Below are 26,814 nucleotides of genomic sequence, written 5' to 3'. Positions count from 1 at the left end.
CACACACACACACAGAATAAAGAAAGACATAATCTAACTGGCTGCTTTTGTTGGAGAAAAGAATTAATGAAAATGACAAAAGCTGAGCAATCGTAGAGAGAGAAAAGCCTCCCGTCTCCACTCTGACACATCCATTAGAGCTGCTAGATCTTCTCATAATGAATAAACAGCTTGGTGGAGAAACAAATCCACTGTCATCTGATATGTAACAAGTGTTTCAGGGGAAAGAAGCACTCATTCTGCTCACGATGCATCAAGGGGAAGTAGCCGTGGCTTTGTTTCCAGGTGGTCACCAGCAGCTCGAGCTGCTACAGCTGCTTCCTGGTTAAGTCACGAATGAGCAGATTGCTGCCTCACAGCGCTGCTTCGTTGAGAACTTAACATGATGTAACTGATTTCTGACGACTATTGCTTCAGAAAAAAATAAAGATTCTCAAAATCTGTTTGAAATATTCACAGGGTAAATGCACTAAAGCTCTATCAGCTCTGTGGTGCAGAAAAAAGTTACAAGGAAGAAAAACACACTTGAGAAGGAGAAATGTGTAATAATTTCATTGTGCAGCATAATTACAATATAAGCAAGAATCTCATGGAAGAAAAATCAGATCATTCTGAAATGAACAAGTACAGACAAACCTTACAGGTGGTTACAGATAGGCTCTTTAACTATATACTTTATATATATATATATATATATATACATATATATATATACATATATATATATATATATATATATATATATAAGCTGTTAACAGTTAGGAAACAGAAGAGAAACGTGATTATTACGTTGCTTGACACAATAAAATAACCCTTATGATACAGGCATGGGCACGCAGCAGCAGCAGCAACATGCAAATCCATCTGACCGGCTTTAAATATGAAGATGGGATATACTGCATTCAAATTCCCCCACTTTGATTGCATCAAAGTCCTGCTATGAACACACACACACACATGCACACACACACATTCTGCTCGCTCAGCGTCTGGACAGATCTCCACCTGGAAAAAAGAGAAAATGACATCACAATCAACAAGGTCTCAAATTCATTTTCCTTTTCTTCCTTTATTTGCTCCATTTTTTTCAAATTTGTGCTACTGCTTCTGGAATAAATAAGAAGACACCTGCACGAGGTTGCAAATGAATTTGCATTCTATGTAACATTTGAAAAGGAGTTGATAAAGACTCCCTGCAGCAGGGCCGAGGACCTCTGGTGCCTGTAATAAGCGTGCGCAGGTCATGCGCGATAGGATCTGATGAGAAATGGGAAAACTTAAAGTGGCGGCCCGCTAACTAAGTGTGTGAGTAAAAGCGGCTGCGCGATACGGAAGATTAATGGCCAAAGTGAGCGAATTCGTCAGACGTGATGTCCGCCGCAGCGTGTGTGGGAGTGGAGGGGCGTGTGGGGGGGGTTGTTCTGTGCCGTGTGCGGCTACATCCAATTAAGCCACGCAATCGGCCATGTTGATGAATGGATTAGAAGGTAATTGCTTCAGAGGTGGGGGACCCTTGATTGAATTATTCATGGTGAGTCCAGACGGACGTATGTTTCCCCGAGATTAACCTGGCGGTCGACCGCTGTACATTAGTGTGTGTGTGTGTGTGTGTGTGTGTGTGTGCACGCGTGTGTTGTCACGTATATGTCACTTAATGGAAAGTGGCTGTGAGTTTGCACTGAGACAGGAGGGGGCGCCACCATGGTCGTGGAGAAGCTGGAGCCAATCAAAACAGATGCTGTTAGAAAAGGATGGACTTTATCTCCTATTTTATTTATTCATATGTACATTACTGATAGATTTTTTTTTTTAAAGTTGCCTGCATCTGAACAAGACCAAACGAGCACAGGCTGCTTTTTCTCCTCTTTCCACCTGTGGCTCTGAGGTTCGCACACACCCACTTGTTTGCATACATGTAAATTGCCCTGCCCCCCCCCCCTCCCCCCTTCCACCCTGCTGACATGTGGGTTCTGCACATGCAAATCTGACTGAGCGCTCCCCCACCTTGGCAGCTGGTGCACTCGCAGCTGTGGATGACGGGCAGGACGACGGGCTCGCTCTCGCCGCTGTCGCACCGCAGGCTGAGGAACCTCACCGGGGTGTCGGGGTCCAGGCGGTAGCTGCAGCACTCGCACACCGACTGCAGGTAGGGCTCCTGTCCAATGGGAGGAGATCAGAGGTCAGAGGCAGGCAAGTGGCACCTGAGCAGGAGGCCAAATGTGAAGTGAAGTAATTAGCAGGAGGCGAGAAGTCAAGTGAGCAGAGGCTGCATGGAGCTGATGGAGAAGCCCAGAAGTCTGAGACACGCTGAGCGAGTTCTGCACGCTTCACATTATCTTTTATGAGGCGCTCCCGTTGCACCAGACACTCGTAAATCTCAGCAGTCGAAACATTTTGCAAGTCAGTGATAAATCAGCACCGGCGCAATAATCAGGCGGCTGCCTCAGATAATTAACGGCGCGGCTCCGTTAAGGACTTTTCAATTTGCCTCCCCTAAATGTCATCTCACGCAGCTGCATTAATCACCGAGATCTCTGATAGGCCAGCTGCGTGCCGCTCACGACCAATCGTAAGACAGATGCGCTGAGCGCCTTCCCGCCTCATCGTTGCGGGCAATTAAAGAGCGAGAAAGTCCACGCAGGAAAAGTTTCAGAAGGAGTCTTGGGTGCATGATGGGGTCAGACGATGGTGGGAAACTATATTCCAGCTGACTATTTTATTTCCCATTGACTGACCAATTGAAGTGTTTGCACATGAGACTCTGGTGTGTCTAATGATGGTCTAGGAAGAGACCTGAGGAAGAGGGAGAGTGTGTGCAGGCATCACAGAGCTGAATATAAAAGGTGGTGGTGGTGGTGGAGGCTCAGGTGAGCGGAGGAGGCAAGAAAATCCAGCATCAAAAAAAGCCTAAAAGCTCTTTCAAGTGGTAACACTCTTCAAAAGTTCACTCTGAGTGTGTGTGTGTGTGTGTGCGTGTGCCTGTGTGCGTGTGTGTGTGTGTGTGTGTGTGTGTGCGTGTGTGTGCCTGTGTGCGGGAGAGAAAGTCAGTGTGTGTGTGCTGTGGGTTTTGAAGGAGCACGTGGCGCCTGTGAACGCACCCCTGCCTGCCCTCACGCTGCTCCAATCAATGAAAAAGGGGGAAACTTCTCCTCGCCGTCCAGTCATTGCTCTCCATCGCCCGGTTGCCGCAGCAACTGGAGGCAACGACGTGATTGGCTGAGCCGACGGTTTACTTTAACGAATATCACAGATTCTATTTTCATACATGGGGTGAGGGGAGAGGGGGGGCGGGGGGGTCGTGTGCCAAAAGTGGAACATGTTTGTCATGTTGTTGAGGCGATAAAGTTGTGAAGCGGGTGATGATGGTGGTGGTGGATGGGGGTGTTGTTTGGGAAGGGGGGGGGGTTGCGTGTCATTTGTAGACGGTGCACGTGACTCCCTGCACCAGACTCCCATTCAAAAACATCTATTTTTAGCTCGGCAGTGACGGCGCCGCTGAATTATTTACTGTATTTTTGTTTTTACTCCGGCGCCGCGCGTGTTTAGAAAGGCAAGCGGCTGTCAGCCGCTTATCTGCGAGGAGGCGAGGAGTCAAGCGGGCGAGGACGCGAGGTCGCAGCAGGTGCCGCCTGCTCATTTTGTTTGGCGAAAGGTCACGCTGCCTCAGGAGGGGAAGACAGACGGGCAGATTTGGCCGAGACGGTGATCACGACTATTGTCTCGCGTACCGTAAACAATACCTGGTGGCTCGGACGGGATGTTTGCTGACTGTTTAAACAGCCTTTCAGGCTCTTTTAGATCTGCTATAATCATGATTCATTCATGAACACGGTCCTTTTCAAAATGAGCACTGCAGTCAGTCAGAATTGACTGATTTAACTGCTCTTTATTCTTTGCTCTCTACCGTGACCCCTTACAGGTCCAACACTATGCACATGCATATTTAGCTCCATGTTCATGTGCTCCAACAATCATCCGTGTCCATGTCTGTGAAGGTCATGGAATTGAGGAAAGTCCATCCTTGGCGCCGCCCTCTGAGACTGCCTGGTATTTTTCTTCGATTCCCTACTTTCAGTGGGTTGAATGAAACTACCAACAGCTGGTTAAAGTGACGCCACCAGGTCTGACTGGTCCACTTTCCACGAGCTCTTTACCTTACAGGGATACAACTGTCAAGCCAAGGCTTTCAGGAAACCATCCTTTCCATCTGCACATTTCCCCACCGTGGGATCAATAAAGTTCTTCTTCTTCTTCTGTTTTTGAATCCATCTTAAGTCCGTCTATTGTCCTTTTCCTACTACCACTTGCCACTCACACTCATTACAAGTAGATATACTGTCGTTGGAATGAGCAGCACGCTCAGCTGCATACCTCCAGGGTGACATCAGTCCTGGACAGGCAGCGGCCCCTGCAGAAGCTGACTTCCACGTCGTCAAGCCGACAGTCTCCCTTGGTGATGTTCCTGACCTGCACGTAGCGCCGACACTCGGGCGCAGGTTCACCTGGCAGGAGAAATGAAATGAGGCCAAAGTGAGATAGGGGGCAGCGGTGGACGGGATTATGGGGGATTCAAAGAATTGGCAAAGTATTTTTTTTTTCTGTGTGTATTTGCATGAGAAAGAAGGAGGGAGAAGGACAAAGGAGGAGCCGGAGTGCACTGTGACATTGCTGTGCTCCCTGGCAGCATGTGACATTTCCTCCACAGGGAGACAGATTAAGGCCCAATGTAGGTTAAGTAATGTAATCTCTTCCTAATTAGAGACTGCAGCACTTTCCCTCTCAGCCTCCTTTCTCTCTGCAAACTATAGAATAGCTTTTTTTTTCCCCTCTCTACTTGCTGAACTGCTTTGGAAGTCGCTGCGCGATGAATGGGAACGACAGCCACCTGCACCATTAAAGGATGACAGGAATCACATCAGGGCTGCGGGTGCTGGACGAGAGAGCCAGTGAATAAAAAAAGAAAGTGTTGCTCTTCTGTCTGTTCCATCATCGCCAACAGTGGAGCGCTGCGCTCAGGTTCACTCATATATTCAGGATGTTGCAGAAATCAGCGGTCCTTTGCTTTCAGACCTGGCTGCGTGTTGCTGTCAGTGCTCTACAAACCTGGAAACTGCTTCCTGCACACTGGGCAGCAGCTGCCTGGCTCCTCCACCTTGACCTCCCCCTGGAGCCAAGAGAAAAAACACAAGATGTTGTTTAATCAGACGTGTACAGCCAGAAACTCTCACTATCTCACCAGATATATACAGATAGAGATATTTCCAAACCACTTAGCAAGATTCACACACCGGTGCTAGAAAGAGTAAAACAGGAAGCTACACTCGTTCTGAGAAATGAGAATATTTGTGCAGCGTTCCTTGGTCATTCACCCGACAGGGAAGATATTTCAGTCTGAGCTGAAATAGCGAGCCAACGCTGGCGTCCCCAGGAGTCATTCCATTTGCATGGCTAAAAATAAAAACACATACGCAAGGACGAAACAGTAGGAGGAGGGAAAAAAAGGAGAATCATCCAAGTCGAAGCATCATTACCCTGAGAACCATCGGTGTTATTTTTATGATTTTTTTTTTTTTTCATTTCCCTTCAGCCAAGGTGTGCCTGATTTAGTCCCGGGACACCACTGGGACTAAGTCAGACTGCAGAGGGGGCAGAAATTAAAAAAAGGAGAAGACATCGACTTAAAATAGCGAGCGGCTGAGACGGTGATGTGAGGACAACAGAGGACGTCACCCAGAGGGGAGCGAGGTGGAGAATATTCCAGACAAAAGGCGTCCTGTGGTGTCGGCCGTCTGAGAATAGCTGCTGTTGTTAGCACGCACACACACACACACACACACACACACACACACCTCGACACAGACACAGTTTGCCAGTGAGCTTCGGCATCAGCTCGACCGTGAAACTCTCTCGCCAACTGTAGCGTTTTCCAGAGAAGCACACGCTCCAGCTCACACTCCCGAGGACTTCTTCCTCCCACTCTGTACCGCCACAAGACTCCCCTGAGGGGGAGGAGGAGGAGGAGGAGGAGGAGAGAGAGAGAGAGAGAGGCAGCCTGCTCACTTTAAAGGGTGCGGGATCACTGAGGGCCATCTTAAGACCTTTGAGTTAAGAGTGTGGGCAGTGGGCGTGTCCTGCACGGCTCCTGTTCAATTAAATTGAGGATATGCAGCTTGTAGCTTCATCTTAGATTTAGGTGTAGATTTCAGAACAGAGCTGTCAGTGATGCAAGGTGAAATAATATATGTGTATACATGTCAAGCTGGGAATGTCAGGACACAAGCTGCTTGTTTATGTTGTACTCAGACTGCCAGGCAAAAATCAGAGCTTTATTAAAAAGTCAAAGGCAGTATAAAAGAATTAAAGTTGCTGCTGCTCCAGAGTCAAACATCCTGACAGCAGCCGAGTACACAGACGCCAACAAGAACTTTCCATCTATAACCTTGAGGCGGTGCAGAAGCGTGAGGTTTCTGCTCAAAGTGAGCGGTGAAGGTGAGCAGACTCCTACATGCCAGCGACACACTGACAGCAGCCACTTTTCAGCTTGTCAGCAGAGGAAACGCATCAGCTGACCTCCTCACACCGCCGCTGCATTTAGGCACCACTTGCAGCGGCGCTACCTGCAGGGCGGAGAGGTGACCGCGAGCGCAGGTGTTAAAAAAAGTTACACAGCGCTGAGCCCGCCCACACACACACACACACACACACACACACACACACACACACACACACACACACACACACACACACACACACACACACAAACACACACACACAAACACACACCGCAGACCTGCTTACACCACCAGAGACGGTGGTGTTATCACACGACTCTCCTTTTAAGAACCACGTGTCAGCACATTGTATTTTTACCCCCGCTGGCCTTCGCTTAGCAGCGGTCAGCAGCAGTCGTCCACTCTATTATCGTGTTATCATCACTGAGTCAAACATTTGCAGCTGCAGAGAGATCTTGCTGTTCTCTCCTGCTGTGCTGTCATCCACAATGTTTCTAAGCTGCTGTTTTTAATTCAGAAACAAATCAGTTTGACTTTTATCTGTGACGAAACTAAATTAACATTATCCTCGTCTCCTTTTCTTGACACTGCTGACTCCTGATGGACACTGGAGGAGAAGCTCCTGCCAACTGTGAACTTTAATAAATGCCAGCGATGGACGCAGGGCTGTTTGGGGGAAAATGTTTATTCTAACGCTGTGACACTCCTCCTATTTCTGGAGGTGGACTGACCTTTCCACGTGCACGCCACCAAAAGTTCCACCTGTTTCTGGGAGGACATCCATACTATACATATTTTAGATGGTTTTTAGAGACAGTTTTTCCCCCTTCTTCTGCTTGTACAGCGGACATTCATAATTCACACGTTTCCTGCCAGATGAGCAGCTGTTGAATGCTCACAGGGCGGATGACGGTCTGCAAGAGGCTGCCGGAAGTTGTTTTTTTAAAACATATAACCTTAAGCAGAAGACACTCAGGGACGTCCCATTTTATAGCATTAGACATGAAGCAGTAACCTTAGGACTGACGAGGTCAAGGACCAAAGCGTAGGTGTAGAAATTAGTTAGAGATTGGCTGAAACTCTCGCTAAACTTTATATACTTTGCAACTTGGGAAAATTCACTTGCAAACGCTGAATCACAGTGAAACTCTGGCAATTCTGTGGGGACCTTGAGGCGGGCGGGGAGGGGGGGGGGTTGGACAGTGGGCTATCGATCTGACGGCACCGCCGATACCATCCCCGCACGTCCTTGAGAGGAGCGGAGAGGTTTCTCCTCGTCGCTCAGAGTAATTGAGACACCTGACACTGACGCTATGAGAGACGGACCACTGTGAAGGAGTGGCGGCGGCCGCGGACCAGACGGATGGTTTGATCTAAGGGAGCGATTGTGTCTCTCCAGGTGAACAGTTGTGTCATTAATCTGTGTGCTGCAGCTGCAGAAGACACGGCACAACGCCTCTTCATAAGCTGCAGGAAATGCCAAAGTCTGACAGTGGCCACTGTGGTGAGCTAAATTATGACATTATCCCAAAGGTTGACAGCGTAAAATAAATGTTACTTTACAGGAATTCTATTGTCTAACCTTTCATACTAACTTTACAACTGGAGGGCGCAGTGCAATGTATTTCTGCAGAAAAAGCAGAGCCATTAAAGCGATCTGTAAAACCCAGGCCAGTTTAAGGTCCTGCAGATTTCTTCTGGAATCCACTGAAGTCTTTTCATGTCTCAAAGACTTTAGGGATTAGCCACAACCTCGCGTTTTGTTTTTTCGGGTGTTCAGCCAAACAATATTTGTCCATTAAAGATCCAACAAATCCGCCTGCAAAACCCTGCAGCTCCGCTTTAACCACAGAGATAAATGTTTCTCGTTGATGCGAAGCTACTTCAAAGCCACTCCAAGTTTGCCTTTCAACAGCCTCGATTTACAACCATTTGCTTATCAACGAATTAAAATTAAATGGGACCAACTCATTGTATTTCTCTCCACGGGGTGGATGGGGAATGTGGTGGAACAGGTGCTAATTCACGTGTGTGCGTCTCACCTCATCACAGTGGAGCGGAGGACACCTCAGCTGGCAAACCTTCTTCCCGTTCAGACAGCGACACGACTGGCAGCCCTCCTCCCATTCTGAGCCCGCCTGCCTCGCACACACACAGTAACAAAAAAAAAAGCAAACACACATGCTGGGTTATATTCAATTACAGGAGTCTCGTAAACGCAAATGATGCTTTGGCAACCTGATGCATCTTCCCCATCCCATTAGAGAGTCAGCCAGAGCCATCATAACAGGTCACAGAGGCCCGTTATGATGCTGCAATTAAAACAGGCCATGACAGAGGCTTCATTATTTGTTTTATATGTGTGTGTGTGTGTGTGTGTGTGTGCACTGGTGATGGAAGACAGACAGATAGGAGCACCCATGCAAAGCAGGGAAGCCGCTGCAGAGCACAGAGAGCCATTTAGCAAAAATATTCAAGTTGTGGCTGATTGCAAAACCTTGCACAGGGTCCTCAAATGGACATCAGTCATCAGCCGTCGGCAGGCAAGGAGAAGACGACAGAGTAGACACGCAGGAAGGAGAGAGAAACGAGAGGAGTGACTGGGAGGGAGACGGCTCAGGAGAAGACGTGACGGATTAAAGACGCTTCCAGCAGAGACGACGGAACAAAGCAGCAGGATGAAACAAAGAGTAAATCAAAGGCCTGAAGAGGAAGGAATAAAAAGATCAGTGGGAAGGGAGGGGCAGGGGCCCTGACCACTTGTCACTGTATGATTAATTCTTATAATCCTATAATATCCCCTCCGTCATAAATAATTCCGGGCAGGCTCGCCAAGTGGCGGCGCGAGCGCAAGCGCTCGCTACATAATTGATGAAGCGACGGGCTGCGGAGGCATCGCGGTGTAATGTGGCCCGCGGGGCACGTCACTCATCATCTAATGAGCCCTTCGTTATGAGTAAATAACACAAGGAGAGCAAAGGGGCTGGGGCGGGGCTAGCGGAAACAGCACGCTGACGCTGAGACCCTGGACAAAAGCTGCCGTGATGCTCGTACGAGTTTATCTTGACTGTGGCTGCCGCTGTGCTTTGAGTGTGTGTGTGTGTGTGTGTGTGTGTGTGTACCTCCCGAAGGACACCCTGGTCGTGGCAGGGGCAGAGGGCGGGGATGACACACACGGAACCCGTGCTCCGGTAGAGGCCCTCCTGACAGACGCAGCCCTCGGCCGCCGAGTGTCTGCAGTCGACGGCAGGAGAGTAAATGTCCTGGCAGCTGCGCTCGCAGGGCGGAGCCTCAACCAGGCCGCCGCCGCCGCCGCCGCTCCTCCTCTTCCACTGCTCCCCGGCAGGACACGCTGGAGAAGAGAAGGATGCCGTGAGTCAGGATTCAGGAGGCGACAGAGGCAGAGGGACATAAGGGACCTAGACCTCTGAAATTATAATATTTAACAGGACAGGCTCACAGTGGTGCCTCGCTGCAGCTAATAGAGCACCAATGTTGATGCACAATTCAAAGTTTTGTAACAACATGTTTCTGTCCTGTCGGTGAACTCCCCGGAGATAAAGTCCATCAGTGGCTTCCTTATTCCAGCCACTTTTCCAACCGAGTTCCTGCTCAGTAAATCTAAGAAAAGAATCAAAGAATCAGAGAAATGATTCCAACAGTTGGCTTTTCAAGCCCTGAAGGTAGGAGATTGCATTTAAAGTTCTAAATCCAGAGTGTTCCTCTCCGGTCTGGGGTTAATATAACTCGCACAGACTCAACATTTATCACAGTGCGTCTGGAGCAGGAACCAACGAAGACCAATAAAATAAAAAAAGTTTCTGCATCTAAAGAATGAAAAAGCAGCTCCTGTCCTCGTGTCGTCTTCCTGCTGTGCTACAAGGAAGCATCTGCAGTGTTACAGGTGAACAGTGTTGTGCTCACACAAACGCATTCATAACTCATAACTACACACATTGGTTCTTGATGAGAACATTTATGAGCTACAGTTCAGGACGACCTACTTGGCCGCCACTGACTCACCGCAGTCCGGCGCCACGCAGGTCCTGATGCGGTGATTGGGGCCCTCGCACGGCGCCCCGCCGTACCGACTGTGCTGCAGGACGACTCTGGTGGAACTCTGCTGGCCCGACCCACAACTCGCCGAGCACTGGCTCCACTGGGACCAGCTGGACCACTCACAGTTCACTGCAGCGGGGACAGATGACCAGAAACAACGCTGTGTCTGGTGGCTGGTAGAGTGGACAGTAGGAGCAGCAGCCTCAAGGACTGGTCAAGGTCAGTGGGATTGATGACTACGTCAGGTAGAACAACACATTAATTGGATGTTTTTTACAACATGACAGATTTTGTGCTGTTCTACTTTTTTTTTTAATCAGCTATGAACACTCTCTTGAACTTCTTTAACATCAGGTGATTGTTTGGATGTTACCGGCACGTCGTGAAGCCTTTTCAAGCGCATCTCTTGTACAAAATGAGAAACACAAATTAAGTTACTTGTTATCAGATTAGTTTTTTTCAGCTCTTCACACTCCATCTGGTTCCATTGAATTTTTTTTTCAGCCCAGATCTCCAAACTATTGACTCGAACCAGCCAATGTCTAAATTAATTAACTGGAAAGCAGCTGCTGGAGTTTGTAGTTTTTGGAGGTTTTAATGACCCGCAGGTGGCGCCGCCTGTTGATCGTGACAGAGAAGAGTTTCAGACGATAGAAAGACAAAAGCTCGAGCTCGAGCTCGAGTCAAAACAGAGGATGACAAAGGTAGAAGCAACTACTCGTCACTGCCCGAGACTTTGGGGCGTGTCGGTGAAATGAAAAGCCAGTGATGACCTTTGTCAGCGGTGACTGATACATGAGCTATGTCAGACAACTGTTGCGGCAGCTGCTACTAACTATAGATGCACCGCCGTATCTACCGCGGTCTGACCACAGACCACTGTCCGACAACGCTTTCATTTCCAAACACAGAGGCCTCGTAAATTGCAGGAAGGAAACGCAGCAGCGGGCGCCGGCAGCTGCGGCCGAGCGTCACTCACCGTCGCAGAGCTCCGAGGTGCAGCTGAACACGCCTCGCTGGCAAACACTGGGGGGAAGAATCACAAAGAGGAATTAAAACTCAAAGTGAGTAATGTGAAGGTGGGAAAAACAGTGAGCGTGATGCCGCTGAGCAGCGCGACATGGGACGCTCTCCTGTGAGACAATTCAGCTGTTATTAAAAGAGTATGAAAACAAGCGAGACGATGTGTTCCCGCAGAGATCGCCGCAGCTAATGGATTGTTGTCGAGACAATGAAATTCAACTCTCCAAAAATTAACAGGAGGATGATGTGTCTCAGGGTGAACTTGGCACAACGATGCTGGAGCTGCTCGGCTGTCGGCTGTAATAACGGACACTTGCCACTGCCACAGATGAGGATCAAACGTTACGTATTAATGCCCTATCCAGCAAAATTTCCGATCTTTATCTAAAAGATGATAATCAGAAACCGCCTCCTGTTACAAGTGCTGAGTTTTAGCTTCCTGCTACTGCATAAAAAAGCGGGAAGCGTCAAAAACAAAGTGAAATAAATTATCAGGCGAAGCTGACGGTAAAGCTATGATGCCACATCAGTGTAAACGTCTCATTAAGGCTCGTTAAAATCACCTCCTAAGTGAAAGGCGGGTTGAGAATTACTGAGCAGCTGCAGCTCCTCCGTTTGGGAAAATATGCAGGTTCATCTGAGTGAAACTGAGGCTCCCCTCTCCCACCTCACTTTTGTCCTGGTCAACACACTGTCTCAGCTGCTCCACAGAATCTCTCTCCCTCAAGAGAAAAGTGACATTTACAAATTGCATGAACTTTACCAAATCCCACCGCGTGCACGACCAAACATGCTGATCATATCTCGCCCTTGTTTGCACCCTGCCTTCCTGTTTGCAAATGGGGATGAGCGGCATACTCTGGGACTTTGTGAACATGCATCAATTTGGAGGACTTTGGAGGGTGCATTGACTGAGAGATAAACAAAACCTTGCGACCAGGTCTGATGGATAGAAAACAGAAATAATGAGAAGCATACCCGAAAAATTTCACACACGGAAAAGCAAATGTATACGCAGGTATGTCAGAGTTGTGTTTCAATTAATAAAAAATTAAAGGACATGAGTGCATTTACAAACACAGAATATCGAGTACATTGTGTGAATCCCTAATATTTAAAATCTCTCACCAGGAGTTGCAGAGGTGCGAAACTACAGTTCCAGGTGGAAGAAGAGTGTCTGCCATCTCCTCCACGCTGTGGTTCCAGTTTTGGTAAGCGGGCGGCAGGGACAGCGGTGAGCAGGGGCAGTCAGAGTGGGACACACACGAGCCCTCGTGCATCACCTTCGAGGAGCAGGGAGAGAACCAATCAATGATAAAATGCAGAGTTCTCGCAAACACAATGGGGTGGGGTGTTCATACCTGTCCGGGTGGACAAGTGCACCCTGGGGTGCAGGGACCAGGCAGACACTGGGTGTGCGTCCACAGGTCTGTACACACGTACGGACAGGATCCTGAGCAGACGTTAAACACCTGCCCGCTGGGACACTCTGCAGACAGTAGCAAACGCCGGCGCTCTCACTGATGGATGCCTTGGATGCACTGGACTTCACTATTAAGACAAATGTGTACGTTTGTGTTTACCAGGCAGGCAACTGTTGGTGTTACAGACAATGTGCTGCTCAAGAGGCCCAACACAAGGAGCCCCGCTGGGCTCTGGCTCCTGCAGCATTGTCTTGTTCCGCACTGCCAGCCCGCCGCCACACGAGGCGCTGCACTCGCTCCAGGGCGACCACTCGCTCAACAAACATCCCGCTGGAGAAACACGAGAAAGAAAAAAGAAAGAAAGAAAAAGTCATTTAGAATATAAAAGAACTTAAAATGAATCTATTTTTCCCCCCTCTATCTGTATATTGGTTCCTTGTTCCTTGTCAGACCTGGACATGCTGACATGTCACAGCGCTCCGATTGTTGGGTGTCGGAACAGGAAGGACCGCCCTCTGTGTCCCTGCAGAGACGGGTTCTTGTCCTTTGGCCCCGCCCACAGGAAACTGAGCAGGAGCTCCAAGGGCTCCAGGGATCGTACACAGGGCAGGAGAGCTTGGTGCACACCAGAGTGCCATTCTCACACACACTGCAGTCGCAGCGGCGACGGGAGAAGAAACAGAGCGTGAATCTAATCGATTCAAAGTCAACAAAACAGCAACAATCAATGCAAAGCCATTCCTACCAGGTATTACAGTCAACTGAGAGTTCCTCTTTGGGAAGGAACTCCAGTGTGCCGTTGCCTGATGGGATACCGCATCGACACTCTGCCAGTGAAACACAGAGACCATCCTGCAGCAACTGGCCCTCAGGACAGCGACATCCTGAGAAAGCAAGAAACAGAATGAGAGAGACAGAGAAACACACCTTGTTTCTTTCATCATTTGAGGCCTTTTACATGAGCAGACTTAGAATGAGCGACTACCTGGGTGACAAGCTCCTTGGAGACACTGCACATGCTCCCACAAGTCCGTGCAGCTGCGTGGACACTGATTGGCACAGCTGTCTTGGTATGTCCGGCCCCGATCTTCACAGCGCTCACCTGGGGAAGAGGGACTATTGACATCAGCTGATGACTTCTTAAAAGACTGTCCACCATCACTTACTGTACCTGTTGCTTGTGAAAATATTGTTGTTTTATGGCATACTGTATTACGCAAAACAATAAACTTTACAGCAACTAAAAAACAATAAGCATTTGAAAATTATGTAATGTGATGATGATGATGATGATGATGATGATGATGATGGTGATGATGATGGTGATATTTGCACCTGGGCAGAGGCCGGTGTTGCAGCTCTGGCTCTGTGTCTGCTGGCTCCTGCAGCGAGGTGCTGGCGGCGACGCCAGAGGCCATCTGTAGCGCTGCCTGACTCCGCCGCTGCATGGGTCTGCACAGGCTGTCCAGATACTCCAGGCACTCCACTGACACTGATCTGGAGGTTGGATGGCAGAGTGATTATCCAAATCACCATCAGTGCTGCTTGCAACACAATAATATTGCCTACAGTTGCCATAATCCCTGCAGTAATGGTGCATCGTCTGCAATAACTAAACATATTTAATGTTTGTGGAATTGGGAGGATGTTGGATTAACATTTTCAATTTAGAGGATTTTAATGAAGTGCAGGTTTCTGGCCCGCACCTGAGGGGACTTTCCTCACATACACAAGCACGGAGTTCTACTTGGGTCAGAATGAATACCTATTTAAACTCCCAAGACAGCACATCCAATCAACCTGATGCTCCCCAAGCGACAGCAAATTCTTCCTTAGCTCCAATCAGATTTCCCTTTTGTTACTCCTATAGTAAATAATGAGAACTGGGCAATAGGGACGGACAATGTCATTTTTCAAACTGGCACCTGATTGCAGGCTTTAAAAAAACTTCCTCATGGCCACGATTAATGTCTGTTGTCTACAAAGACCAAAACACATGAGAAATACAACACAAAGGCTGATTAAGTCGAGTGTCACACTATAAATAGTCAAGGCTTAGCCAAGCTAAGACGTTCAGATGTTTTACCCATTTAGACTATATTTAGCCTTTAGGACACAACAAAAACCCTACTGTTACATTTGCCTTGCATTGTATTCCAAACATATTTTTCCCCCTGAAAAAGAAAGTCCCAAGCCTTGGCCAGCAATATGGTCACTCTTTAACCTGGCTATGAAGCCATTATTTTGCTGTAACGCAATACCCTGTCGAGCTTCACCTCTCTTTTGACTCTCTGACTGCGTTTACTCAAAGTGTTTTGCTGTGCTGAAGCGGTCTCAGGTGGAGCAAAACAGTTCCATTCATTATATCCCCTCGCTGAGGGGTTCAGAGAGTAACTGGAGCTTGACAAAGGCTGCGACGAGTGACTGCTCTGAGATAAAGGGCTTTGCCCAGGATCTCGGCTCAGACTCGAGCCCATTTTGTCCCCTCGGACCAACGCCATTACCTCTGCAAACATCAGCATCTGGACAGGGCCGTTCTTCAGCAAGCGGTCCAGGACACTGGCTCTGTTCCTCCTCTTTGGGCACTGGAAGACCAGAATCCAGGTCCAAACAAGCCCGGAAACGTCTTTGGACTGAGAGCATCTTAATGCCCCCAGGGGTTCCTGCATGGGAGGGGCTTTGCTGAGGGGAAGCTGAGGGTGCGCAGGGGGAGCAGGGCGTCCACTCGGACCACTCGCTGAGGAGGACTGCAAAGAGGGTGCGGGGATAAAGCAGGAGCCAAACATGATGGGAGAACCAGAGCAGAAAGTCTTGACACAACTCTCAAAGCGCCGCTTTGTTACCTTCACACTCTCTGGTGTCACACTGAAGAGTTCCATCGTGGCAAAGGCTGCAGAACAGAGCAGACAAAGCGACCACGTTAACGATGTGTGACTTGAGGGTGATGACAACAGTTAAAGTTGTTGTGGAAAATGAGGAAGTTACCAGCTACTGCAGCCAATGGTGACCGACCCCCCCTGGGGGATGGTGACAGGTACAGGTGGTCGTCCAGAAGTTTGATGCTGCAGGTGGATGCAGCCGCACTCCTCTGGAGGAACACAGCTACCATTCTGCTGCAGCAGGCCCTGAGAAGGGAACAAAATAAGAAGTATTTCATCAAATGGCAAAGATTAAGTGCAGTTACATCAACCGGTTTTATTTATTTCTCAAAACTACATGCCTATTTATTACAAGGACTGAGGTGTAAACGCTGCAGCTGATGTTGGAATGTGTGATTTTAAACTTCTTCAAACTGTAGACGTTTACAGCAGCTCTTCCCAAGTCCATAAACAGTAATAAACACATTTGACATCCACGACATGCTCCTGCAGAACCGACTGATTCTTCAGAAAGCAATATCAAGAGATAATGATTGTAATTTGAAAACCGGAGACATATCAGCTGAGTTTGAAGTTTGCAAGAGCTGTAAAGAAAACACTTCTAGCTCAGGCAGGCAACTGGTGATGTTTAATCTCAACACTCTCACAATGTTGTTTCTCTCACGCTGCTGGCAACTGTTAGGAGAAAAGCATGTACTAGAGGCTCACAGTTTTCACTGATTTCTCAATGATTTATGGAGACATATTTCAACAGCCCTCCATCCTGCTTCTGTGTTGACGTATCATCAGTCTATCAGAGAGGGGTTTTCAGGTGTTCATAATAAATTGAACATGGAGTTCCCCTCAGTGAAACACCAGTGAAGAACTTTTACCAAAGTTAGATAGAAGAAGATTGCCCTAACAGATTTTAAGAAATTGGTGCAAAACAAGTCCTATAAGGTAAGAAACAACGTCTCAAGCACACAGAATAAACATGTTGAAATATTTTTTTACATCATGATTGCAAATACGTACTACCGTCATACGATTAAAAAATACCTTTCAATGCACGATAAATAATGACTAATAAACAGCAACATGGTCTGGAACTCAGTCACAACATAAAAACACACACACTATGTGTGTGTGTGTGTCTGTGTGTCTGTGTGGGTGCTACCTGTGGACAGTAGCAGCCAGGTGTGCACTCCCTGCCACCTAAACACACATCTGACCGTCCCCGCAGGGCACACTGCTTCTCACAGGGGGCGCCACATGCAGAGTAGACAAAAGGAGCGTGGCAATCTATAAACATGAGGAAACAAACACACTCAATATGCAGAAAACAAAACAGGACCATACATCTGCTTGACTTTCTCTTTGTTTGCGTCTCAGTCTGCCGTGAGTGCATGGAGCGTGAACGCAACGACCTCATCACAAGCGGGATCCTCTGTGAATACGAAACTCAGACGCACTCACATTTTATTCCTCGCATCAACTCACCAGCACAGCGGCTGTGGTCGCACACCCTGCTCTGCGTTTCCACAGGAGTACACTGTTGACCCCTGGTGGCGGGCGAGAGAGCTACGCGGTAGCGCTGCTGCCTCGGCGACTCGCACGAGCACGGAGACCAGACGCTCCACACCGACATTGGACAGCCTGCAGAGCAAAACACATCAAAATCTGCAGCTTGCACGTCAACTTTAAAGGAAACGATTTCTGTGATCCTATAAAAAATGAATAGCGCATTTAAAATTAATCACTTCATGGATTTATTCGTGCAGGTTAATGTCTTCTAAAAGCAAGAGCAATCTGTCTCGCTGCTATTGATTACTACAGCACAGCAAGGGCGGAGCCAGAGAAAATCAATTATCAGCCATTACGACTCCAAACAAACGACAAATAACCCAGAAACCTCTGCTTAATTACTGCATTAATCAACAGATACTTTTGGCCAAGGGACTGCAAAATGATGTCTCATTTATGGAGCAGTGGACATCAATCAAAAGTTAATTTCCTTTTAAATTAAAAATAGATAAATATACACATTTTCAGTCAGAAGCAATGTGAATTCATCCACCAGAACCAGAAGAAGAGGAGAATGTGAGTATTTGCAGAGATTTGGTCTTAACCGATCAAACTTGGGATGCAAAAAACATCTGAATGTCATAATCAAGACAATCTGAAGCCTTTGTGATAATGATCCGACTTTAATGCTTGAGGAGAAGAGCGGGTGAAACACAAAGTGGATTCTCACCCACTGGTAGCAAATAGATGTTTAGATGTGCAGCGCTTCATAATACTTATTACAACAGAACATTTGAATGTCAGAGACGTCTGAATGCACCCCAGCGCATAACTCCAACTCTCCGACCCTGCTATTATCATCTGCTGTGCCTGTTTTGAAAATGAGATGAGACGACGACAGCGCTGGGTGATTTAAAACTCCACCGGCTGCTCCTGCTGTTAAATCACACTCTCAGCATCTAAAAGCACCATTTGTTGAGCTGTGTGTTTTTCTGCTGTTTCCCACTGTGTACCTGGACACGGCTGTTTGTAACACAGCTGAGTCTCCTCGCCGTTCCTCTCGGCCTCGATCTCGGCGGGACAGGCCGCGTCGCCTGCTGCTTCGCAAACGCACGCCCTGCGCCTAGACACGGAGCCTGCGCCGCAGCTACGGGAGCACGGTGACCAGGGCGACCAAGGGCAAAGGTCATCTGTAGGCGATACAGCCAATAAAGGCCAATTAAGTGTAAACAGCCGGCTACATATTGAAAAGGAGACAAAGACCCTTGGAAACATTTGTTAACAAACCCAGGCAGGGAGCAGCGTGACACTCCTGCGTTTCCCTTGCTGGTCCGCTGCAGTCGGACCCGTTGTTGCGTGGTGGGGGGTTGATGCAGGCGTGGGTTCGGACCTGCACGCCCCGACCGCAACTCACAGAGCAGTCGGACCACACAGACCACGGCGTCCAGCCACCATCCACTGGAAACACAGCGAAACGCATTCACATATCAAATTTTTCCCATATGCTCCATTATTAGGTATGTATAAGCAATCAAGTAGAATCAAAAGAGACAACAGGTACACAAATAGCAATGGTGATTCAAAATAAACTTTTTCCTCCCAGGAAGAGTCATCATTTTAAACCCCAGTATGTAAAAAAACAACATTGAGAAACTTTTCTATTTCAACTTCAGATAACTTTTTAATCAACGAACGCAGTGTCTTACCTCTGCAGTCAATGTCCTGGCAGTAATGTCCCTCTGGTGTGCAGGTGCTAGGAGGAAAAAAAAGAGACAACTGTTTGTATTATTATGTGACTTTCTGCATAAAAAAATCCTGTTATTATTTTCAGAGCAGACTTTTATTGAGCAAACTTCAGGTCTGTGCAGCTCCATCTCACCATTGTTTACACTCTCCCTGCAACCAGGTGTGACCCACACCGAGCTCCTGGCCATTGTGGAGACAAAGCGGTGGGCAGGGTCCGGGGTTGCACGGTTTATGCCGGACTTCTTCAAACTGGCAGTCCGCTCCGTCGGTGTCTGGGATCAGAGACCTGCAAACCCACAGCGGGATGGAAAAAAATCTGTTTTTACGTATGGTTTGAATGTGCGAAAAATATGCACCAACACGGGAGGTTGTGTTCCTCACCTATATCTGGTTCTCTGGCCCCGCCCACAGGAAACGCTGCATGACGCCCAACTGGACCAGGAGCTCCACACGCAGGAGCTCTGGCAGCTGTGATTGGTGCAGAGGAGCTGCCCGTCGATGCAGCTGCAGTTGTTGCAGTCGGCATGGTGCCAACTACCAGCAGCCCACATCTGACCCAGTGAGTCCACGCAGTCGCACTGCCACAGCTGCACACACACTCCGTCCTGCTGCAACTGGCCTTCACACATTCAACACACACTAGTTATTTAGGGTATGCGCACTCTGTGACTTGCTATAGGGTTGTTTCCCAAAATGGCATTTTTTTCACAAACTCTCTCTGACAAGTGGAAAAGGCAAAAAAGTGACAGAAGGTACACAACCCGATGGGTAGAGTTACTAAAACACACACACACACACACACACACACACACACACACACACACACACACACACACACACACACACACACACACACACACACACACAGCCTTATTTGTTGATAAAAACAGCTTGCATACCTTTGGGGCAGCGACAGCCAGGCTGACATTCGGTACTGGTCTGGCACTCGATGCCCTGCTGGAGGTCTGCACACCGCTGTGGACACTGGTTGGCGCACAACACAAATTCCTGGCCTGGTGGGCAACCTTTCTCATCTGGCAGTGGAAAAACATAAGCTCATGAATTTTTCAATGACGCCACAGGCATTTTCTTCACATTGTACGACCCAACAAGAATGCCGGTCACTGGCTGCCATGACTTTTGCAGACAAAGCCTTGTGAAAACAAAACGATCAGGCACTAAATTAATGAGCATTAATCCCTGCATGACTTCTGTTCAGAGAGACTGAAACACAGCGGGCTTGCGTGAATGTGCTATGTCCAACTCACCGCAGGGTTTGGTGTTGCAGGGCTTGACCTGATTCTTCTCTCCTTCGCATTTTTTCCCACCGTTCTTAGGTGGAGGACTGGAGCAGGAGCGCGTCCGGATGGAGCGCCCGCCGCCACAGCGCTTGTCACAGCGGGACCAGGGACTCCAGCGGGACCAGCCTCCATCAACTGCACACATACACATAAACAACAACAACCCAGCAGACGCACAGGTCAATAATCTGAGAGGATTTACATGGACCCACCTCTGCAGGGCCTGATGTTGCAGAAGCGATGCTCCAGGTTTCCTTCCAGGATGTCCTCGCACCACGAGCCGTTGGTCCCGGGGCTGATGAAGGTGCGGAGCCTGTGCTGCTGACCCACCCCACAGGACCGCGAACACGACTCCCAAGGCCCCCACTCTGTCCACGAGCAGTTCCTGTGCGCACAGCCAGCACCCACGCAATCTTCACTTCCATCTGAGAAACAAAAACAGATTTTTTTTCGTGTCAGTGTTGGAATGTTGGATACATACACATTTTGCTCATTTTGTGAGAGTTTGCACCTGGACATTGAGGAAGGTTGCAGGCCCTTTCCTGGTTAGAGCTTCCAGAGCAGGGAGGCTCAACACACTGCCGGTGGCGGGACTTCGTGGCCGGGTTGAGTGCATCGCTGCAGGTCTTAGTGCAGGGACTCCATGACGACCAGGGAGAGAAGCCAACATCCTCATCTGGAGAAGATGGAGGGAAATTACATAATATTATAATATCATGAGATGGAGGAAATCATATGTCAAAGCAAATAGATTAAAAATACAAAGAAACAGAAGAATAGTTTACCTGGAAGAAGCGGCTCTTCCGTGGGACCAACAATCACTGCCAATGAAAATGAAATCAATACAAGAACCAACTCAAGAATTTTAGATGATGTACAAAAAATATTTATCAGCTCACACTGTTTAAATGTACTAAATTATCCAAAACAAGCCCATATTTCTCGTACAAGCAAACCAACATTGGCAATTTAATCCCCATGATTAAAGACTTTGCTTACACCTGTTTTTTTTACTAATACTTTATTACAACAAGTCATTGTACCTGGACAGTCGGGGGCTTGACAGTAGGTGGTTTCCTGCCGCGCCCCCTGGCAGTCTCTCCCTCCATGGGCTGGTGCAGGTTGTGTGCAGCCCCTTGTCCGAGTCTTCAGGCCAAGACCTCCACAGGAGAGCGAACAGGCGCTCCAGGAGCTCCAGGGGGACAAGCCGCCATCGACCGGGCAGTGCTCCAGGGAACAGTTCCACCTGCCGTGGTCACAGCCACTACAGGTAAGAGAAGGGAAGAGACGTCGCTTTAGTAGTGCTCAGGGGTGGAGCCAAATGCAAAACTAGAGAAACTAGCTATGTTTTTGCAGACAGGTTCAAATGACTCTAACCAAGTGCTGCACTCGTGGACCAGTGTGTCTCCAGACTGAAGCTCCTCCCCCTCAGAGATGTTGGAGAGAAGCAGAGAGGACGTTGGTGTGACAGAAACACTCTGCAGCACGGAAAGGAAGTCTTTGTCCACCACACATGGACACTCCTAAATCACATCCAGGGAAAAGAAAAAATGGACTTTAATCTTTATGAGGACATTATGGTCAGAACCTGTATGTCAACATGTGAGTCAATAATCCACCTTTACACAGGCTCCTCGGTGCTGGTAGGTGAACATGGGGCAGTGGCAGCCCTCCTCACAGACATCCAGGTAGCAACCCTCCCTGCCGCTGACCTGAGCGCAGCTGAAGGGGCAACCTTCACCACGTTCACACTCTCTATACAACCTGCCAGGAGGGCAGCCCACTTCTGAGGGTGCGGCAACATAATCGGTCAGGCCACCACATATGGAAAGAGTTTGCAGAATCTCACACTATGTGCAGTTGAGCTGAACTCACCGAGGCACACCTGGGTGTTGCAGGTCTTGCTCTGACGCCTGATGCCGCTGCAGGGTGGGAGGTTGCAGAGGCGAGTGCGGCTCTGCTGGCCTCCTCCGCAGCTGACTGAACAGGGGGACCACTGAGACCAAGGCAGCCACGGCCCTACCGAGTCTGGAGGCGCAAAACAACAATTTCTCAAAATATCTCCTTCAACAAACACAAGTAGCTATAAACAGAGGGTTTTTTTAACCTGTGCATAGGTGTGTGTTGCAGTCTCTCTGCTGCTCAGACTGTCCAAGGCAGCCTCGGCCGCCACTCTGAGGGGACGGGTTGTTACAGTGGCGCCTCCTGTACTTGACTCCTCCGCCGCAAGGGTGCGAGCATTCTGTCCAGGCGCCCCACTGGCTCCAGCCGCCATCCACACTGCAGCCAGGGATGGACTGACACTGCAGCACTCCAGCCTCACATGAACTGAGAAGGGACGGAGAAGAGACAATCGAATAAATGCCAAGACTTCAAACCAGAGAAGTAAAATAAATAACATTGGCTGCATTTTACCAATTTTTACAGTCACTCATGACGCTGTCTCCTGGATTTGCCACCTGCCAATCAGAGCCACCAGGCCATTCCCATGATGCATTGCTGGAATCTGGCCCAGGGAACAGTGTTGCTGTGTCAGAGAGAAAAATCAAATCACTGAGCAATCTGAACAGTTCTAACAACGAGAGCCATCACACACATCGTCCAACAAGCAGGCCTGCGGTTCTGACCAGCAGTAGAGGTGTTGTGGTATCTGCAGCGGCACTCCTCCCTGGACACACACACACCGTCCTGCAGGACCGAGTCACCCGGACAACCGCAGGTCTGACTGCACCCGAGGGGGTCCAAGCACTCTGTGTCGCCATGGAGATCGGAGCAGGAGCGAGGGCAGGGTTTCCCACAAGGCCATTCTTCTTGGCCTCCTCCGCACTCTGCAGATGGCAGAGTTGTAAAATACGTGGTAAAGTTTTATGGATGAGAATAACGTGGAAAACAAAACAAGTATAAGACGTGCACTGGCATTAAAACATCTTTTTTGCATTTTTATAGGCCTTTTGGGTCGTTATCAATTTGTTCAACGCGTGCAGCCTCTTCCATCCTTCCAGAAAACACAGAAAATAAGGCATTTTTCCTACTCCTTCATTTTAATTTACACAGCCTCCTCCCTTTGATGTAGGATGCGAGTGATAAATCAATATTAAGCCTAACTAGCGAACAAAACTTTATTATGCTTACCAGAACAGATGGTGGTGTTGTCATGGCAACTCCTCCTCTGCCTGCTCTCTCCGAGGCAAGGCAGGCCTCCGAACCTGCGGGGGGGGCTGTTGCACTCCCTGGTGCGCGTGGACGAGCCGGCGCATGCGTCGCAATCAGACCAGGCCGACCAAGGGCTCCAGGAACCGTGGACTGGAGGAACCACAAGAAATGTTGCTGTTTTATTGCAGGAACTGAGAGAGATTTGAGTCAACAAGAGCTTGGGAGGCCCGCTGGCTGTCGCACCTGGACAGAAGGTGATAACCGGGCAGGGTTGCCTCTCGATTTGGACTCCCACCCCACTGTGCACCTCCTGTTTGCCAGAGCAGGCTGCTCCTCCAGCCTTGGGCTCAGGGCAGCTACAGCTTCGGTAGCGGGAAACTGACTCAGCCCCACAGGTCCTGGAGCACGGAGTCCACTCGGACCACTCACACCAGCCACCGGCCACTGGGAACACACAAGTCAAGCCGCTGACAAAGAATGCTACATTTCCAGTGAAAGCAATGTCAATATAAAATAAACATAAAATTAAATTAAAATGAAAAGAAATTTATCTGCAAAACATAATTACAGGATCTCTGAACATGTGACATCACACCAGCCGAGTAAGACATAAAATTAACTTATTTGACCTGGACAGGGTTCCTTGGTACAGTTGAGGGTTCCACCATCACAGGTGCTAAAAGCAACAGGAAAAGGAAGTAAAATTAAAAATCTCAGAAAACTCAGAACTGTGGGTCACTCTCGATTGTTGTGCACAGCGCTGACCAGTTGTTACACCCATCAGGGGCTTGGGTCGTCTCCCCCGGCTCCAGTGTGTGTCCAGTGCTGAGGTCCAGACAGGGACAGTCCTCTCTGTCCACACACACCGTCCCGTTGGCAGACAGGACCTTCCCCTCGGTGCAGTAGCAGCCCGGCTCACAATGCCAAGCGCAGTGCTGATGCGCAGGAATGGAAAAATCAGTCCTTACTTAAAACATCTGAGGACAAGGGGGGTCACGGTCAGCGTGGTACTCACAGCCAGATCCTCACAGGAACGAGGGCAGGAGGGGCCGCAGCTGCTGAACGCTGTGCCGGGGACCTGAGAACACGGTGCCACTAGAAACACAGACAAGGTGTCAAAAACTTGAAAAATTCATTGCCACGCTGCCAACTGGAGGGGGTTCTGTTCCATTTTTGTTCCCGCCACACTGCATGTAAACACACCTGGGCAGTGGTTCATGTTGCAGTTGATGACCTCAGTTCCCAGACCCTCACAGTAGCTGCCCTCCCCCACTGGGACGGGGCTGTTGCACGCTCTCCTCCGGGTGCGGACCCCCCCACCACACGATTTGGTGCACTCGGTCCAGCTGCTCCACTGACCCCAACCGCCATCACCTGGCAGCAGACCCGCCCCAAACACAGTCAGGACTGAAGAACATTTGACAGGAAACGTCGACTAATGTCCAATGAAAATGTACTGACGGTCACATGGAGCGGTGACACAGACTTGGTCCTCTCTGAGTGAGCCCAGACAGGGCAGCCCGCTGCCCGACTGCGGCGGATTAGAGCAGAAGCGGTAGCGAGACTGGAGGCCCGTCCCGCACGACACCGAGCACTGGCCCCAGGGGGTCCAGGGTGACCACCCGCCATCCACTGCGGAGAGTGATGTGAAGAAGTGTGCAGAAAAGCTGTGAAAATGTGCACTTGATTAAATCAAATGATAATGCTAAGAAACAAATATGACAAAACTACTGTCTGGTGTGTATCAGAGAAGAAGAAGGAAACCTCTGCCTACCGTTGCAGCTGACCTGAGAGCAGCCCACCAGCCTCCCTGCCTCACATGTGCTGAAACATGGAGACACACAAATCTCACTTGTGTTTCCACCCACCCACCCCGTGTGTGTACTGATCAGATGTCAGCTGCTCTCCCTCACCAGTTCCTGCAGTCTGTGAGCACAGCGTCTCCAGGTTTGTGCTGCTCCCCGTTCATGTCACAGCGGCACTCGGACTCCCGCACACACGCGCCATCCTGAAATCGTCAGCAACGTGCCGCATTATCGATACATCATATATATGCTTGCATGCGTCATTGTGTTTTGGCTGCAGCAGCCCACCAACCTGCTGGACCGTCCCGCGCGGACACTGGCAGCCTGGCGTGCAGTTGCGGCTGAGGTCCATGGTGAGGTCGGAGCACGACACGGCTCCCACTACACACTGCTTCCACTCCTGACCAGGAGGACAAGCTCTTCCATCTCCTGACACAGCCAGTGAGTCACGATCAATACAAAACCCTCTTGGCTTAATTAAAAACAAAAGCATTGCACCCCTTTTGTTATTATTTCCCAGCAAAAACATACAGAGGTTTGATATATTTTGGCTTGCAGCTGCAGGGCTCCAAACCAGATATGCAGTATAATCCATTAGGGTAACCTAATCAATCCCAAAATGCTGCTCAACATTCATTCTGAGTAATGCCGAATATTTCATCCTGAATTTATTGTTCCCATTACGCTTTTCAGACAGATTTAAGAACCTTGAAACGTTTAGCATTTAAAATGTGCAAGATCATCTTTTCTTACTCATTAATCCTCTGGTATAATTTCATTGAAAAACTTGACTATGCTGTTCGATGAGTTTGCAGTACCGCAAGGCTGCAGGTTGCAGGCGCTGAACTGCTGAGCAGTGCCGTGGACCCGGATGGGCCCTCGTGTTCTGGTCCTGTAACCTCCTCCACAGGACACGGAGCACTTGGACCACATAGTCCACGGGTCCCGCACACCTTCAGGCCGAACAGAACTCAGTCACCTTCCTTTTTCACTTTCTGAAAAGGATTTTTCCAAACGTAAACAAACATAATGTGGCTCACCAAAACACGGCTCAATGCTGCAGGTGTCGATCCCGACTCTGTCCCCGATGCAGCGGCGGCCACCCAAGGCCGCAGGAGGATTGGTTCCTGAACGATAACGCCTCCTCACGCCAACATCGCAGGTCCGACTACAGGCACTCCACTGGGTCCAGCTGCTCCAGCCACAGTCCACTGCAAAAAAAAAAACACAAAAAAACACACACAAAATAATTGACGGAGAGGAAAATGGAAGGCAGGAGAAACATTGCAGGTGACTGATGTAGCTACTCACCAGAGCAGGGCCTTGTGTCACACTCCATTTCTCCATTAATGCAGGTGCTGTTTCACACATACAAACACACATGACCAAGCACCAAGTATTAAGCCATC

At 49.0% G+C, this 26,814-nt stretch overlaps 1 protein-coding gene across 1 annotated transcript in view; it reads right to left on the bottom strand.

Moving 5' to 3' along the window:
• Nucleotides 1-740: 740 nt before the first annotated feature.
• The window catches only part of sspo (SCO-spondin), a 46,342-nt gene continuing 20,268 nt past the window's right edge, over nucleotides 741-26,814 (bottom strand). Inside the window, exons 68-117 of the mRNA XM_076047432.1 lie at nucleotides 26,717-26,763; nucleotides 26,446-26,616; nucleotides 26,224-26,358; nucleotides 25,698-25,834; nucleotides 25,514-25,608; nucleotides 25,375-25,424; nucleotides 25,062-25,232; nucleotides 24,804-24,974; nucleotides 24,616-24,695; nucleotides 24,366-24,535; nucleotides 24,230-24,276; nucleotides 23,844-24,044; nucleotides 23,580-23,750; nucleotides 23,075-23,275; nucleotides 22,863-22,974; nucleotides 22,555-22,775; nucleotides 22,323-22,475; nucleotides 22,067-22,233; nucleotides 21,825-21,970; nucleotides 21,491-21,711; nucleotides 21,233-21,268; nucleotides 20,959-21,123; nucleotides 20,660-20,872; nucleotides 20,415-20,582; nucleotides 20,046-20,180; nucleotides 19,528-19,765; nucleotides 19,280-19,432; nucleotides 19,107-19,153; nucleotides 18,688-18,858; nucleotides 18,414-18,590; nucleotides 17,377-17,532; nucleotides 17,054-17,178; nucleotides 16,004-16,143; nucleotides 15,862-15,908; nucleotides 15,523-15,765; nucleotides 14,354-14,515; nucleotides 14,004-14,120; nucleotides 13,764-13,902; nucleotides 13,471-13,667; nucleotides 13,178-13,348; nucleotides 12,956-13,083; nucleotides 12,723-12,877; nucleotides 11,551-11,597; nucleotides 10,536-10,700; nucleotides 9,635-9,864; nucleotides 8,555-8,650; nucleotides 5,104-5,164; nucleotides 4,372-4,502; nucleotides 2,005-2,155; nucleotides 741-1,005 (exon numbers count right to left, since the gene is read on the bottom strand). Of these exons, the coding sequence (XP_075903547.1) occupies nucleotides 983-1,005; nucleotides 2,005-2,155; nucleotides 4,372-4,502; nucleotides 5,104-5,164; nucleotides 8,555-8,650; nucleotides 9,635-9,864; nucleotides 10,536-10,700; nucleotides 11,551-11,597; nucleotides 12,723-12,877; nucleotides 12,956-13,083; nucleotides 13,178-13,348; nucleotides 13,471-13,667; nucleotides 13,764-13,902; nucleotides 14,004-14,120; nucleotides 14,354-14,515; nucleotides 15,523-15,765; nucleotides 15,862-15,908; nucleotides 16,004-16,143; nucleotides 17,054-17,178; nucleotides 17,377-17,532; nucleotides 18,414-18,590; nucleotides 18,688-18,858; nucleotides 19,107-19,153; nucleotides 19,280-19,432; nucleotides 19,528-19,765; nucleotides 20,046-20,180; nucleotides 20,415-20,582; nucleotides 20,660-20,872; nucleotides 20,959-21,123; nucleotides 21,233-21,268; nucleotides 21,491-21,711; nucleotides 21,825-21,970; nucleotides 22,067-22,233; nucleotides 22,323-22,475; nucleotides 22,555-22,775; nucleotides 22,863-22,974; nucleotides 23,075-23,275; nucleotides 23,580-23,750; nucleotides 23,844-24,044; nucleotides 24,230-24,276; nucleotides 24,366-24,535; nucleotides 24,616-24,695; nucleotides 24,804-24,974; nucleotides 25,062-25,232; nucleotides 25,375-25,424; nucleotides 25,514-25,608; nucleotides 25,698-25,834; nucleotides 26,224-26,358; nucleotides 26,446-26,616; nucleotides 26,717-26,763 (7,054 nt within the window). The 3' untranslated portion in view covers nucleotides 741-982. The remainder of the gene's footprint in view (nucleotides 1,006-2,004; nucleotides 2,156-4,371; nucleotides 4,503-5,103; nucleotides 5,165-8,554; nucleotides 8,651-9,634; nucleotides 9,865-10,535; nucleotides 10,701-11,550; nucleotides 11,598-12,722; nucleotides 12,878-12,955; nucleotides 13,084-13,177; nucleotides 13,349-13,470; nucleotides 13,668-13,763; nucleotides 13,903-14,003; nucleotides 14,121-14,353; nucleotides 14,516-15,522; nucleotides 15,766-15,861; nucleotides 15,909-16,003; nucleotides 16,144-17,053; nucleotides 17,179-17,376; nucleotides 17,533-18,413; nucleotides 18,591-18,687; nucleotides 18,859-19,106; nucleotides 19,154-19,279; nucleotides 19,433-19,527; nucleotides 19,766-20,045; nucleotides 20,181-20,414; nucleotides 20,583-20,659; nucleotides 20,873-20,958; nucleotides 21,124-21,232; nucleotides 21,269-21,490; nucleotides 21,712-21,824; nucleotides 21,971-22,066; nucleotides 22,234-22,322; nucleotides 22,476-22,554; nucleotides 22,776-22,862; nucleotides 22,975-23,074; nucleotides 23,276-23,579; nucleotides 23,751-23,843; nucleotides 24,045-24,229; nucleotides 24,277-24,365; nucleotides 24,536-24,615; nucleotides 24,696-24,803; nucleotides 24,975-25,061; nucleotides 25,233-25,374; nucleotides 25,425-25,513; nucleotides 25,609-25,697; nucleotides 25,835-26,223; nucleotides 26,359-26,445; nucleotides 26,617-26,716; nucleotides 26,764-26,814) is intronic.

Source organism: Nelusetta ayraudi, unplaced genomic scaffold (assembly GCF_046127955.1).
Source record: "Nelusetta ayraudi isolate G7.1 ecotype Tasmania unplaced genomic scaffold, CSIRO-AGI_Nayr_v1 ptg000094l, whole genome shotgun sequence".
Lineage (NCBI taxonomy): Eukaryota > Metazoa > Chordata > Actinopteri > Tetraodontiformes > Monacanthidae > Nelusetta > Nelusetta ayraudi.
This window is presented reverse-complemented; position numbering and strand designations above follow the sequence as displayed.